Source organism: Leiobunum rupestre, chromosome 2 (genome assembly GCF_980474605.1).
Source record: "Leiobunum rupestre chromosome 2, qqLeiRupe1.1.hap1, whole genome shotgun sequence".
Lineage (NCBI taxonomy): Eukaryota > Metazoa > Arthropoda > Arachnida > Opiliones > Sclerosomatidae > Leiobunum > Leiobunum rupestre.
In genome coordinates, this window is record NC_143385.1 from 72,138,120 (window position 1) to 72,154,391 (window position 16,272).

General features: G+C 43.2%; 1 protein-coding gene across 3 annotated transcripts in view; it reads left to right on the top strand.

Moving 5' to 3' along the window:
• Window positions 1-11,173, top strand: part of LOC149958958 (glucose dehydrogenase [FAD, quinone]-like) — a 38,892-nt gene extending 27,719 nt beyond the window's left edge. For all 3 annotated transcript variants that reach the window (XM_090165104.1, XM_090165103.1, XM_090165102.1), the window contains exons 3-12: window positions 529-731; window positions 2,185-2,374; window positions 3,673-3,926; window positions 4,949-5,119; window positions 6,301-6,454; window positions 6,514-6,594; window positions 7,631-7,891; window positions 8,244-8,324; window positions 9,356-9,500; window positions 10,936-11,173. In XM_090165104.1, coding sequence (XP_090021230.1) covers window positions 529-731; window positions 2,185-2,374; window positions 3,673-3,926; window positions 4,949-5,119; window positions 6,301-6,454; window positions 6,514-6,594; window positions 7,631-7,891; window positions 8,244-8,324; window positions 9,356-9,500; window positions 10,936-11,071 — 1,676 coding nt within the window. In that variant the 3' untranslated portion in view covers window positions 11,072-11,173. The remainder of the gene's footprint in view (window positions 1-528; window positions 732-2,184; window positions 2,375-3,672; window positions 3,927-4,948; window positions 5,120-6,300; window positions 6,455-6,513; window positions 6,595-7,630; window positions 7,892-8,243; window positions 8,325-9,355; window positions 9,501-10,935) is intronic.
• The last annotated feature ends 5,099 nt before the right edge of the window (window positions 11,174-16,272 follow it).

Below are 16,272 nucleotides of genomic sequence, written 5' to 3' on the forward strand. Positions count from 1 at the left end.
TAATTCCATTTACCTGCTCAACAAATCGAGAGATAATTATGGCAACGTGCTTTTAAGCCATTTTAAATTGAAATATTCCCAAGCCACGTATATTATAGGCGAAAATGGACTACGGAGCCATATTTAAAGTAAAGCAGGTTACACGAAAACAAATGTTTGTCTTTAGACAATACTCACAGCGCGTTATAGTATTGCTTAAACAAGTTTTTATTTTCGTCATGTCCCCGGGCTCAGCAAATATTTCAAAAATGTGTTAAAAGTCTATCGTATGTGTAAAAATTTTCTTAAGCAGTCAAAGTGAAAGCACGGTTAACTGATTTTAAAGAATTTAATTTCACCAACGTCTAGATACTCCCGACGTTGTTGTTCAAACTTCTAAAGCGTTCTGCTTAACCTCTCTGTTACACGTGAAATTACATTTAAGTGTCTGACGTACTAGTGTACCGTAGTACAAAATTTATCAAATATTAATTTGTTTAAATTAATTTTAGAGCGTATATAAAATATAATATTTTTTTATTTAATCAGTGGGTGCTGGTTCGGCTGGAGCCACGATAGCCAACAGACTGACCGAGGATAGGCACGTCCGAGTGCTCCTTCTGGAAGCCGGTGGTCAGCCCGACCTAGTCAGCGAAGTCCCCTTGATGGCCGCCGAACTGCAGACCACCGATTTGGACTGGGGCTACTTTACCGAACCGCAGGAGTTCTCATGTCAGGGCATGAATGAGCACGTAAGTCTTCATTGGAACTAAAGAATATATCTTAAACGAAATTGATATTCATTGTATAAATTGGCACGCACTATTTTGGAAGGTGGGACCAGTAGGGTGGCAGAGCGGTTAGCACTTTCGCCTCGCAGCAAGAGGAGCCAGGTCAGTGGCAGCGGAAGGTTCATATTTGGGGGGGGGGGGGACAAACCCGCGATATATATATTTCTAAATGGATGAAAGCTGGTTGTATACTTGTTGAGGATATTTTAAGCATTATATGCATAAAGCTTCAACTTTATCCAATCGTGTTGGCGCCATCTTTTTCTATAAGCAGACACTTTTGCAAAATACATTAAGGTATATTTTTCCAATAACACGATAGATGGCGTCAACACGATTTGGTTAAGTTCATTTACTAAGCCTAACTCTCCAACTCAACAAATACAGTCCCGCGAAACCATTGAGTTCGGAATAAATAGAGGTACAGATAAATCTGGCTATCACGGGACAATTCTCGTCCAATAAGAAGACTTTATCGTCTTTATCATTCTACCGTGGCGACATCTTTCATTAGCAACGACAGTTACTCCTTTTAGAAATTACCGTTGCTCCTGGTTCTCGCGACAGAAGATAGGTGTCACCACGACCTAATGATAAAGTTGATAAAGTTTCCTTATTGGACAAGAATGGTCCCGCGTGACCATGGGAACAGAAATCGTAGTTGTAATTCTAGCAGTACTATTTCGAATTCAATGCGCGGAACGGTAGGTCCTGGAAGGCGGATTTGGATCTCTGTTTATTTTACCTCTTTGTATCCCACTGGCATCACGATTTCTAACGTTTGCGGTAAACTAGGATACACGAAGAACAAAAAGTGATTTAACAGTATAACGACAATGCTAAATGCCCATAAGAGTGCAGTCCCTGCTTAATATTTCGTCGTCGCTTACTGTTATTACTGTACATGGTGCTGTTCGGCGAACCATCGCTTACCAATTGCTTTCGGACTTGTAACCATTGAGTTGGGAATATTAATCTAGAGATTCAATCAAATCTGCTCCCCGCGAAACGGTTTTTAAAATGACGAGAAAACGTTATCATATGACCCGTGGCGCAATCCATTATTTAAAAAAATAAAAAATATTTTTGCCGGAAAACGCGTCTTATTTGAACGAACCATTGAGAGATAGACGGCGCCACGGGTAGAATGATAAAGTTTTCTCGTCATTTGGGCGCAGACGGCAGTATTCTTATTTTTTAAAAACTTGTTTCGCGAAATACTGAAATCTGACGTTTTGATTGGACCTCTAGATTAATATTCCCAACTTAATGCTTGTAACCATGCAACCTGTTTTGATCCCACTATGACAGAAATCGGTCAACAACTAGTTTGCGGGTTTTAACTATCGTGTGACCTGGGCTTAGTTGGAAAATGTGAAGTAAATCTGATTTTAAGTTTGTTTCATGGTTGTAGAGAAGCAGATGGCCAAGAGGAAAGGTGCTAGGTGGTTCCAGCGTCCTCAACTACATGCTCTACGTTCGTGGTAACCCAAAAGACTACGATTCGTGGGCCGATAACGGGTCGACCGGCTGGAGTTGGAAGGACGTCCTCCCCTATTTCATTAAAATGGAGGACAACCGAGATCCGAACATCGCTAACAATGGTCAGTTTTTACATTTTTGTATTTATTTTCCGAAAAACGTTTGGAACGGGTGAGAAATAAGAAAATCCTACTCTACGGCCAACTTTTACCAGCTATTTCTATGCGAGTTATCAAGGGGTTCAAAGTTGGCCGTGTTCATTATGACTAACGTATGGAAGTTAGGTTAATACCGAAGGCACAACCTTAGGCCCAAGTCATCTACCGACTTTTAATTCAGGTGTCTGTAATGTAATTAAAAAACTTCGTCTGCTGTGACGGCTAAGTCGTTTCGTAGTGTAGCTCAAACTGATTCGAAGTGTAGCTCAAACCGATTCGAAGTGTAGCTCAAACCGATTCAAAGTGTAGCTCAAACCGATTCAAAGTGTAGCTCAAACCGATTCAAAGTGTAGCTCAAACCGTTTCGCAATGTAGCTCAAACCGTTTCGCAATGTAGCTCAAACCGTTTCGAATTGTAGATCAAACCGTTTCGTAGTGTAGCTCAAACAGTTTCGCAATGTAGCTCAAACCGTTTCGAATTGTAGATCAAACCGTTTCGTAGTGTAGCTCAAACAGTTTCGCAATGTAGCTCAAACCGTTTCGAAGTGTAGCTCAAACCGTTTCGAAGTGTAGCTCAAACCGTTTCGTAGTGTAGCTCAAACCGTTTCGAAGTGTAGCTCAAACAGTTTCGCAATGAAGCTCAAACAGTTTCGCAATGAAGCTCAAACAGTTTCGCAATGAAGCTCAAACAGTTTCGCAATGAAGCTCAAACAGTTTCGCAATGTAGCTCAAACAGTTTCGAAGTGTAGCTCAAACCATTTCGAAGTGTAGCTCAAACCGTTTCGAAGTGTAGCTCAAACCGTTTCGTAGTGTAGCTCAAACAGTTTCGCAATGTAGCTCAAACAGTTTCGCAATGTAGCTCAAACAGTTTCGCAATGTAGCTCAAACAGTTTCGAAGTGTAGCTCAAACAGTTTCGAAGTGTAGCTCATTGACCAAAAACCTAGACTGAGAAACTTCTTGCGCTTTGTCGAAACGGTAGGTGTGGCAGCGACTTCCTCTAAGTTCTTGATCCATGTTCAGTGGTATTAAATTGTTTACAAATATAACTTACAATTGTTAGTGGTTTTAAATCGTTTGGAAATGTAGTTTTTACAAATTTTGCCTAAGCCTCGGTCACGCTAGAGGTTAAAAACCCAGTTAAAGTCGGTTTGAATGCCAGTAATTTCAAAGCATTTGGAATTGGAAATGTAATTGAATGGTTTTGGTTTGTTGAAGGTACGGTTAAAAAAGTATAATTTCTAAATTTGTTGTTTGTGACCAGGTTATCACGGTGTAGGCGGACCCCTGACGGTAGAAACAGCGCATTACTCGTCGCCGTTGGCCTACGCCTTCGTGGAGGCTGGGAAACTACTCGGTTATCCCAACGTGGACATCAACGGTCCAACACAAACGGGTTTCACTTTACCTCAAGGCACCATTCGTAACGGCCATCGGTGCAGCACTGCCAAAGCCTACTTGTCCAGCATCCGGGACAGGCAGAACTTAGACATTGTCATTGAAGCCATGGTCACAAGGGTACGACGATTTTTTCATTCAACCTATTAGCAACAAACACAAGTGACAACACCCCACACAAGGAGAACGCAACCCGTCAAAAGTCGTGCATTTTCTTGCGTACATTTTTCATTGGTTAGACGTTTTAGCACCTGCTGCCGTCGGAAGGGGGAAATTCGGAAATTGTCTTCTCCCCTTTCCGTAAAACGTTCAGAGTAAAGGCTCGTCCAATGAAATTTGTACACGATACTGCGTTAGCGTGTTTAAAGGCTAGCTGCGTTCTCCTTGTGTTTTTTGCTCCTAGATTCAACCAATTAGACTCCTGTCTTGTTCAACTTGTTTAAAAGTTCCACGCGCGTCTTAATATTTTAGTATAAACGGGCTTGAACGATTTCGCGCGAGCTTCCTAAAATATGAAAAACAAGTTGAACAAGACATGGATAATCTATGCTAGCGTCTATTACCATCGAACCAGTGGCGCCGCATATCCTTTAGAAAATTGGAGGTCATTTTGAGGATCGTTTGAGGTTATTTACGGACATTTTTGGCCAATTCTAGGATATTTTGAGGGCCCTTTAAGAAGTATTTTAACCCAATTTTTAGGATATAATTTGAGGCAATTTTTAGGAGTATTTTTGAGGCCATTTTTAGGATATTTGAGGCTTCTTTAAGGAGTATTTTAAGGCAACTTTTAGGATGTAATTTGGGAAAATCTTAGTATATAAATTAATGCAATTATTTTATATAATTTACAGGATATTTTAAGACCCCTTTAAGGAGTATTTTGAGGCATCATACAGTTTCCACACAGGCTAGAGCCTATTTCATTCTACCTGTAGCGGTGTCACTGATCAACCCACCAGAATTTTTTTTTTATAATAATAATCAGCTTAGGCCTAAGTCATCCAGTGACTTTTAAAGCCTTTAATCCAGGTGGCCGGGTTACAATGCGTAGGAGGGTGGTGGCAAGCCCTTAATGCCACGCGAGCCAACAGCTCCCTACACTAACTATTACCGTTAAACCTCGATCACTTGTTGTATAGATTCTATTCGACGAAACGAAGAGGGCTGTCGGAGTCCAGTTTGACCACGACGGTTTGAGTCACGTGGTCCAATCTAAGAAAGAAGTCATCATGGCGGCTGGGGCAGTCAATACACCTCAATTACTCATGCTTTCTGGTGTCGGTCCGAGGAAACATTTGGAAGAATTCGACGTATGGATTGTGTTTTTAACGTCTGAATGGCGTCATATGAGAAGTTAATAATATGTATCTCACGACAGAAGTATCCATTTAGGCGATTAAAATGAAACGTGTACCTTCAGGGCCGTTATATCCAATGGGCAGAGACCAGGGCCTACGAAGGTTTTAGTGACCCGGGTCTATGAAGGTTTCAGTGACAAGGGCCTACGAAGGTTTCAGTGACAAGAGCCTACGAAGGTTTTAGTGACCCTGGCCTACGAAGGTTTCAGTGACCCGGGCCTACGAAGGTTTTAGTGACCCGGGCTTACGAAAGTTTCAGTGACAAGGGCCTACGAAGGTTTTAGTGACCCGGGTCTATGAAGGTTTCAGTGACCCGGGCCTACGAAGGTTTTAGTGACCCGGGCTTACGAAAGTTTCAGTGACAAGGGCCTACGAAGGTTTTAGTGACCCGTGTCTATGAAGGTTTCAGTGACAAGGGCCTACGAAGGTTTCAGTGACCAGGGCCTACGAAGGTTTCAGTGACCAGGGCCTACGAAGGTTTCAGTGACCAGGGCCTACGAAGGTTTCAGTGACCAGGGCCTACGAAGGTTTCAGTGACAAGGGTCTATGAAGGTTTCAGTGACCCGGGCCTACGAAGGTTTCAGTGACCCGGGCCTACGAAGGTTTTAGTGACCCGGGCTTACGAAAGTTTTAGTGACCCGGGCTTACGAAAGTTTCAGTGACAAGGGCCTACGAAGGTTTTAGTGACCCGGGTCTATGAAGGTTTCAGTGACAAGGGCCTACGAAGGTTTCAGTGACCAGGGCCTACGAAGGTTTCAGTGACCCGGGCCTACGAAGGTTTTAGTGACCCGGGCCTACGAAGGTTTTAGTGACCAGGGCCTACGAAGGTTTTAGTGACCAGGGCTTACGAACGTTTTAGTGACCAGGGCCTACGAACGTTTTACTGACCTGGGCCTACGAAGGTTTTAGTGACCAGGGCCTACGAAGGTTTCAGTGACCAGGGCCTACGAAGGTTTCAGTGACAAGGGCCTACGAAGGTTTCAGTGACAAGGGCCTACGAAGATTTTAGTGGCCCGGGCCTACGAAGGGACATGTTATAAGCGAATAACATTAGCAGGAGAGGCAGATGGATACTTCTCTCGTAAGAGGTATCTTATATACTTCTGATCTTATTTACTTTTATACTTATTTAGATACCTGTGATTGCCGACCTACCCGTGGGTCTCAACCTGATGGACCACGTGGGTCCGGGAGGTGTCCATTTTACCATCAATGATTCGGTCTCCATCGTGCCAACTAGACTAACCGAAATGGAGTACATGTTTAACTTCTTCAAGAACGGGAAAGGTAGATGCCGGGAAAATGTAATAATACGTTTATGTATTGTAATACGTATTCTTATATAGGTCCGTGGTCAATTTTGGGAGGAGTCGAAGGTTTGGCGTTCGTCAAGACCAAATACGTTAACCAATCGGAAGATTTTCCAGGTATTATACAGCTACATTTACCGTTAACCGAATGGATAACCGATAACCGATTCCCAATAAAAGATTACTGATAACCGATTCCCAATAAAAGATTACTGATAACCGATATATAGTAAGGGATAACCGATAACCGATATACAATAAGGGAAAACCGATAACCCATAAGGAATAAACCGATAACCCATAAGGGATAATCGATAACCCTTAAGGAATAACCAATTTCCAATGAGGGATAACCGATATACAATGAGGGAAAACCGATAATCCAAAAGGAATAAACCGATAATCCCAAAGGAATAAACCGATAGCCCATAAGGAATAAACCGATAACCCATAAGGAATAAACCGATAACCCATAAGGAATAAACCGATAACCCATAAGGAATTAACCAATAACCCAAAAGGAATTAACCGATAACCCCTAAGGAATTAACCGATAACCCCTAAGGAATTAACCGATAACCCCTAAGGAATAAACCGATAACCCCTAAGGAATAAACCGATAACCCATAAGGAATTAACCGATTATCCAAAAGCAATAAACCGATTATCCAAAAGCAATAAACCGATTATCCAAAAGCAATAAACCGATTATCCAAAAAGAATAAACTGATTATCTAAAAGGAATAAACTGATTATCTAAAAGGAATAAACTGATAATCCAAAAGCAATAAACCGATAATCCATAAGGAATAAACCGATAACCCATAAGGAATAAACCGATAACCCATAAGGAATAAACCGATAACCCATAAGGAATTAACCGATTATCCAAAAGGAATAAACCGATTATCCAAAAGCAATAAACCGATTATCCAAAAGCAATAAACCGATTATCCAAAAGCAATAAACCGATTATCCAAAAAGAATAAACTGATTATCTAAAAGGAATAAACCTATAATCCAAAAGCAATAAACCGATAATCCATAAGGAATAAATTAATATTCCAAAAGGAATAAACCGATAACCCATAAGGAATTACCGTTACTAAATATGAATTAGGAATATATGTATCTCCATTTGGAACAATTTCAGACATGGAATTTCATTTTATATCGGCCACGCCATCTTCGGACGCCGGAATCACCATCAAGAGAGTGGCTGGTATAACGGACCACGTTTTCAACGAACTGTACGAACCTTATAGACTGCAGGACACTTTCTCCTTCTACCCCGTCCTGTTGCGTCCTGAGAGTCGAGGATACATCAAATTGAGGTCCTCGAATCCGTACGACATGCCCGTGATCGATCCCAAGTACTTCTCGAAGCGCCAAGACATATTGACCGTCGTTGAAGGTACTTAGATAGCTCATATGGTAAACCATTGAATTGGGAATAGTAACACTAGAATTACAGTTTTAATCTGCCTTCCGCGAAACAAATTTTTCAAAATTGAGAACTCTATCATTTGTCGGTGGCGCCATCCGCTGTTAGCGGTGGGAACTATATCCTATAAAATTTTTAGAATTGTACTAATGTACTTTGAAAGTGATAGATTGCGCCACCGTATAATGATAGAGTTGACGGCTGAGTGCACCGACTCGAAATTTCAAAATTTGTCTCGCGAAACCACGACTATGTAATTCTAGCGGTACTATTCCCAATTCAATGTGATAAACTTACGTAACACCTTTAAATATTCTGTCAGGAATGAAGATAGCTATACAAGTGGGTCTCGCCGAACCTTTCCAGAAATGGGGTGTCCGCCTTTTCGACCCCATGATGCCGGGTAAATAAAGACGCGACTAAACGTAGCAACGGTTCCAAATTTCATTGGTTAAGTCATCGAGTTACTTTTTCGGGGTCTCTTGATGTTCGCGATTGCCAGGCTTAGTTTCTCTTCGCGACCGAAAACTATCGCTACGCCCCCTTTGGTTCGCCATTGAAACCTAGATAGGTAGCGGCTAAAGTAGACGATATTATAGTTTTTCTGCGTCGTTATTCGTAAATTTGACTTTATAAATAATGATATTTGCGTTTTAATATAATTTATAAATTTTTCATCGTTGGCGCAGTAATACACGAGGGAAATGTTGAGCCGTCATTCGGTGTATACTTCCGTGGTTTGGCGGAAACTTTGTGTCAATTGGAAACTGCAAAAGTTGCAAAGCTTCATGTAAATTTATACTTAAATGGGGGAAGGAACTCAATTACGCCAATCACCCTTAGCTTCGGTTAAACCTGGTGGGGAAAAAATTTTATACTCCCAAAAGTGACATAATTACCAAAAGTGTACCAGGTCCTATACTTTCCAAAGCTAAAGATTTACTGAATAAACTAGAATTGACGATGCACCCATTTTCTGGTTTGATCTTTCGTGTCGTGTATTATTAAATCGTAGATAGATGGCGGTAGCGTTTCCGTTGAGTGGATAGAGATCCATAAGCTCGCTAACCTTATCCAGGGCGTCGATAGTTCTCGAAGCTCTCACTACGCGACACTTTCTACTTTTTAAACTTAATTTCCTCTTCATTGAAGTCTTCAATGTAAACCCTCCCAAGAAACGCTTGACACGTTTGCGTGAGGAATTTTGGCCAATGAAAATAGGGAACCGTTACTACGTTTAGTCGCCCGTGCAGTTCACATAAAGACAGGCAGCTTCTGGATTTTCGACTGCTATGCAGACCATAAATCAGAAAGAGGCTCTGCACGGGAGACGGAAATCCAACACTTAATGAGCTCTATGTAAACTGAAAAGGCAAATTAATAGGGCAATTTAATTTATTTATAAAAAAAAATCTTCCATTGCTTAAACTACAGGATGCGAAGGGAAAAAGCCAAAGTGGGGTGATGATTACTTGGAGTGTGTCGCCAGAAGTATTACGGCAACTACTTATCATCCATCTGGTACTTGTAAAATGGGCGATGTGAGGGATCCTACCACTGTCGTGGACAATCAGTTGAGGTAGGTTTATGCAATGTAGATTGAAGGGATTTGTCTGCTTTTACGTCTGCTGCCATAGAGAGTATATAGGTAAGTAAGCAGTGGCAGACTGGGCCATAGAGTACTACCCCATGGCCAGTGGGCCGCCTAAACATGATAGCGTTATAGCTGTTAAGGCTGGGGCCCTTGGTCTCCTGGAAACCAATAATATTAGACCCAGTCCGCCACTGAATGTACGTAAGAGCATATACGTAGCCAAAGTTTCCCTACCTTGGACTAATTAATACCGGGACGTTTTTATTAATCTTCCTAACAAAGCGCTTATTCCCACCCCTCTATCGGGAAAATTAGGCATAACAGGGACTGCGCATGTGCGAAAGTATCACAATTAAGTATCGTCCACGTTAAAGGGGCTCCAAAGTTCGGTGGCAAAAAAAAGAAAATTGAGCATGCTTTTCTTCCCCCCAACCCCTCACTCGGCCTTGGCAGAGGCGGGCAGAGTCAACCGTAAATTTCGCACTTTACTGACTTTACACACATTTTGCCACCGAACTTTGGAGCCCCTTTAATTAGCCTATCCAGCAGTTCATGAGCTTCTCGCATTTGCTACTACGTGGCTCTATGTAAAATGAAAAGGCTAATTAATGGCTTTAAAGTCGCTTGATGACTTAGGCCTAAGGTGGTGCCTTTTGTATTAGCCTATCTGATTATTATTGTTATTTCAAAATTTCGAAAGCTACGCCACCTTAAAGGGGCTCCAAAGTTCAGTGGCAAAATGTGTGTAAAGTCAGTAAAGTGCGAAATTTACGGTTGACTCTGCCCGCCTCTGCCAAGGCCGAGTGAGGGGTTGGGGGGAAGAAAAGCATGCTCAATTTTCTTTTTTTTGCCACCGAACTTTGGAGCCCCTTTAACAGAATTACTTTCAAAAAATACCTAGCTCAAAGCACGGACATTCTATTAGCAGGACGAAAGACTGCCTCGAATAAATTGCGCCTTAAAAGTCTTTGTTTCTGCGCATCTTTTTTCGCGCATTGAGAACCAAAGAGAATAGAATGATGTACACAAACGTTTTCGAGAGCGTATTTAGGAATTTTAAAAATAAGTTTAGTCAGCTTTACAATCGTAACTGCGTGGTAACCTTTGATTAAGGCTTTGAAATGGATTTTGCTAACAGAGACTGCTAGCGCTGCTATATAACCATCGGCTCCGCCATTTTGTTTGTTTACATCAACTCCCCAGCCTGTTCAGTAGGATAAAAATTTACAGCGTTGCCAGATTTTTGGACAAATAAGGGCTGCACAATTCATTTACCTCTCCCGGTAATAGAATGTCCATGATCAAAGTGCCTTTGGAAATAAGAATATAGCGGAACCGAAACATCACTGTATTAAATAGTAAAAACCCCTGTCGATTTACGAAAACGGTGGTATCTTGAAATACCATTTTTCATTTTTAGGATCAAAGGTCTTGATCGCATACGAGTTGTGGATGCATCAATAATGCCCAGTATAGTTTCGGGCAACACGAATGCGCCGGTCATCATGATTGCGGAAAAGGCAGCGGACATTATACGTGGCATAAAATCTGTTTAGAATCTCGCATGTACAATTTATACAGAATTCATACAGACTACATTTCCCAAAAATATGCAAATATATACTCAAGTCAACAAGTTCATAGTCATCCGGCTTCATCTTTATGTAAAAACATCATCACCTAGTTGTTGATTAAATAAATAGTTGATTTTTTAACTTATGCCTTTGGATTACAAATAAAACTTAATGACCTTGAACTATCAGCTCAAGATAATTAAAAATTATCTTGAAAAGCGTTGGGCTTAGAAACCCGGTTCCAATAGGCGCTTAAATAAATAATCCTCCCAGGAAATCGCCAAGAAGTAATATTTCTGAGAGCCAGGACCCGCAAGACATTGTTTATATAGTGCTTGTGGAAATAATGGAAACGTTTCACCAGTAAACCGAACGTCGTGGTTTTGCCGAACCCTAATATGTCGAAAAGCCGTAAAGGTGAAATTTTTTCCATTATTTTAACAAGCACTATATAAACAGTGACTTGCAGGTCCTGGCACTCGGAAATACTACTTCTTGGCGATTACCATGAATATTTTCGTTCAAGTGGCTCTGGACCGATGTTAGTTAGCCAATAGGAAGCCAAGAAAATTAAAACCAAAAACAAGCAGGTCATAAAAATGTTAAATGACTATAGTTATCAATTTAGATCTAAAAAGTGAGGGCGCACAGTTTTCGTATTGGAACCAACCTACCAAACCTAACGGTAATTTTCGAGATACATTTTGAATGACCTTGAAAACATTTCACATGGTTCAAGGTCAACCAAATTTGAATAGCCTAAGATATCGTACCAGAGTGAGTGAAGTATCCCATAATAAGAAAGGGATGCTCCACCTGCTTCATTAGATCATCAAAAAATTGTCTATTGGCCTACGTAACTAGGCTACCATTCAATGTGATTTGTGCCACACATATTTCCCTTCCAGCAACTCTACTTGAACGTAGCATTACCGCATGTAAGTGGTGAGCAACCAACACGGCTAAGCCGCTACCCCCTTCCTTTGAGTGAAGAACAGTGTAAAAACCTAAATATAATCTGAGAGTACGTGAGGGCTGCAGCCATGTTTCCTGAAGGGCGATAATCGTTGTCCTATGAATTCTTTTAAGATCCGTAAGTTCTCCCATTCGTAGCTTCACACTCTTGATATTCCATAGTATAATAGCAAAATTACGTGCCTCTATCTGATTGGGTAGTAGCGGTAATCTTAATGTGTCTAACCTGTGCGGGTGTAACTGGCTGGCATGGTGAACAAACAGCAACACCATCAGCGTTGACGTACATAGAAATGGCTGATTCCAGTAGCTAATTAAGAGCGACTTCAAACTTTGAGGAATATAGGAACTTGGCAGCATGACGTCACCCCGTATCTTTGGTTATGGCCGCCATGCTGGTATTTTTATTTATTTTTTTTCAATTGGAAAAAGCATGGGGATCCACCAGTAAAGAGGGAGGCCACTCCCTGTAGAAGTTCGTGGGTGAAGTCTGTGGCAAGTGCTACGTTTGGGTAGACATCTTACCCTTCTCTTCAGCAGGCACATCGTGAGAAGAAGGGGCACCCAAAATCTCACGACGCGGACGAGTAACTTGCCAGTTCTCTATCATCCGGGAAAGGTAAATTTTTTTTAAATAAATAATAAATAATCAGCTAGGCCAATACCCAAGGCACCTTAGACCCAAGTCATCTAGCGACTAATTATGCCTTTAAACAGGTGGCCGGGTTACAATGCGTAGGAAGGTGGTAGCAAGCTCTACATGCCACGCGAGCCAACAGCTCCCTACACTTAATATTACCGTTAACCTCTACAAGTTTTTATGGAAGGTGAAACCGAAGAACTCGGGAGAAAACCCCTTAAACCAGTGGGAAGAGAACTTGAAAACTCAACGCAGAAGGAGTTGTTCCGAGTTTTCACCTAGTTGGGAACAAACCGGCTCCTCTTGCTGCGAGGCGAAAGCGCTAACCACTCCGCCACCCCACCTTCAGGCTGAATGTGAATGACTGACTTCTCCAGTTGGAACTTCGGACACCTTCGATACTTGCAATTGTGGTTACTTTTGCAGTTGATACACCTGAGCGGATTTTAACTCTTTGGTTTTGTCAAAAGAGTGGTTTCGTGTTGCACGAATTTGGACCATTTACACGGGCTACAAATTCCTCCAACGCTGGATAATCCGTACCATCTCCCTCTGCCTTTAAAACCATATGGGCATCGTCCGCCACATTAAGCATGGCCACCACCGTTGGGAAACGTAAAGCCGCCAAGGCTTGACAAATCGGTGCAGCGAAAAAAACGAGAAAAGCAGGCGAAAACGAGAGAAAAAAAGAAAAAACCGAAATAGGCAAAAAAGAATCGAAACCGTAAACAAAAACTGAAAAATACTAACAAGCTATGAGCGATAGACACACCATGGGCCCATGAACACACAACTAGACCGAAGCCGGCATATGTTGTAGGAGCAGTCTTGCAATTAGGGACAGTCCGAAGGTCATTGACTCTCAAAAAAAAATGATGGGACCCTCGAAATTAATCATTCAAAGAGGGGTCGAGGGCATAGAAATCTCATAGGTAACTAGAATGCCGCCGCCGCTTATGGCCGAGCTTGTCGCCAGTTCGTTTTGAACCTTCAGCCAATAAGAGGCCGTAAAGTGGTTCCGCCAAGGAGGATAATAATCCTCCTTGGTTCCGCTACTATAGTGCGAGCTAGGTGACGTCATTCTCTCTGGTGACATTACATTTTTGGCAGAACCACTCTTTGAGCTCTGATTGGCTGAGATCCGACTATCGTCTGCCACGTCGTTTGGTCCATTTGCCAGTTACACGGCAGCATTCTAGTTACCTATGAGATTTCTATGGTCGATGGTCACCAAGACCCTCAATTTAAATAAAAAAATGTTTTATGGTATTTATCATTATATCATTTGCTTTTCCTGTCGTTAATGTATATATTTAATTTTACTCCCCCATGAGTGACATTAGGGGGGTCAGGTCCTCCCAAGGACCCCCATCAAAAATACTACTATTTGCAAGTCTTCGTCAGAGAGGGGGGGGGGCAAAATAACGAGAATGAATATTGGTGTATATAGCAATGAGCCTTCACACCAAGCGCACCAGATTCAAAATAAAACAAATGAAAAAATTAACAATCACTAAAAGCGAACAATGCAATAAAATGAACACACAAAACAAAAATTACATTACGCGACAAATCGAATAACCAAAAAAAAAAGAAACGAGATAATAATAGTCCACAGAAAGTTATCAAGTCCGAAGTATAGCGCAAGTGGCGGAAATAACGTCTGAAAATCCGGCGTGGACCGCTTTCAACACACCCGTCAGAGAGACGGGAAGAGCTCTCTTATGGAGACTACTAAGGAGACCTCGCCGTGCTACAACTTGGGATGGACAGGCGAAGAGAATGTGCTCCGAGCAAGAATCCGAGCTACTCAAATTAAAGCGGAAGAGAGTTGCTTTCGTGGGAAGGCGTCCGCAGCCGAGACGCGCCAAAAGAGTGTCATCCCGCCTGGGGAGCTGACGCTGCATAATCTCGCGAGAGCCCGGATTAGGCTTCACTTCCCTGAGCGCGTAGGAGGTGGCGCGGGTCTGCCAGGAATCCCACCAAGCACTGGTAACCACTTTACTACACGCGGATTTCAATTCGGAGTCCACCTTGGAGGGACGCGGAAGACTGGTGACGTCCGCGAGACCGTCCGCCGTTTCATTGCCCACTACGCCGACGTGAGCCGGACACCACAAAAGAGTCACTGAGTAGGAGTACCCGTCGCATAAGGCATGAATAGCGGTGATTACCGGATCATTTGAACGCGAATGTAACATCGTAAGCGCGCTTTTGAAGTCGGAGCAGAGGACTATTGAACTTTCAAGATGAGCGGAAGCGTATGAAAGTACCAATTGAATGGCCAACAGCTCTATCCTGTTTATGGGATGGCCGGGATCCACCAGAGACCGAGCACCGACCCCGAGAGAAGGAATGGCGAAGGCGGCACCCCCGACTCCCGAGTCCGGGGTGAGAGACCCGTCAGTGTAAATAACCGTCGCGTCTTTTTCGTAGATGTCGAGCGTCGCGAGGAACAACTGTCGTAGCGCGTCCGAGCAGAGGTCACCTTTGTGAGTAGTTAGCCAACGGGAGATGACCGTCACCTTGGGAGGTTCCGAGGGAGGAGTGGACGTGGGAGGAAGATGACCCCTGGAGGAATGAAAGAGCCAGGAGAGATTGTGTTCCCTAGCCAAGTTCCACGCCCGGAGCAGAAAAGGAAGCCGATCCGGGGCGAAGCGATGTTCAATGACCTCCAGTTGAGCCAGGTTGTCCCGAAGAAGAGCGGGATAAAACGTCGGGGTATCCGCTGCGCCACATGGAGCAAGTGTATGGAGGTCCAAAAGAGTGCGACGAAAACTCAGCGGTGGAATTGCGGCCTCAGCTTCCATTAGGACAATGGGTGTAGACCGTGGCACACCAAGGATGACCAGCGTTTTGGACTTTGTCCAAAGAGGCGAGCAGAGGAGCGGCTGCGGACGCATAGAGGGGGCTGGAATAATCCAGCCTGGAGCGAATGAGGTGGGTGTACAAAAGCCTTGGCACGCCTCTACTGGCACCCCAACTGGTCGCTGAGACAGTACGCAGAAGATTGAGGCGCTTGAGAGAAGAGGAGGCTAGAGCCTCGACGTGAGGCTTCCATGTGAGTCGGTCGTCGAAAATACCACCGAGGTACCTATACGAGTGGACTTTGGTTAAGGGAGTGCCATCGAGGCTGAGAGTGAGATCGCCTGGGATGGTAGTCTCCTTTGAGAAAAGCATAAACTGCCACTTGAGTCGCTGAAAGTTGAGCCCCCAGCGTGATGTGATCAAGCGATTGCTGCATGGAGCCGTATAAGGAGCGAAGGGCTTGGCCACAGACCCAGGCTCCAATATCGTCGGCGTGTTCCCCTTGGGAAACATGTCTCTGGCATAGTTGGGGAATCCCGTCCAACCTTACAGTGAAGAGGATGGGGCTGATCGAGCTGCCCGGAGGAACGCCACTCGTGACGAGGTAAGTGGCTGAGAGCGTACCATTGAAACTGACCTGATAGGTCCTATCCTTGAGGAAGTCTTTCACCCAACGAAGAAGATTGCCGGTAAGGCCCCAGTGTTGAAGTTTGTAGAGCAGCGCCTGGTGGTGAACACTACCAAAAGCATCTTTCAGATC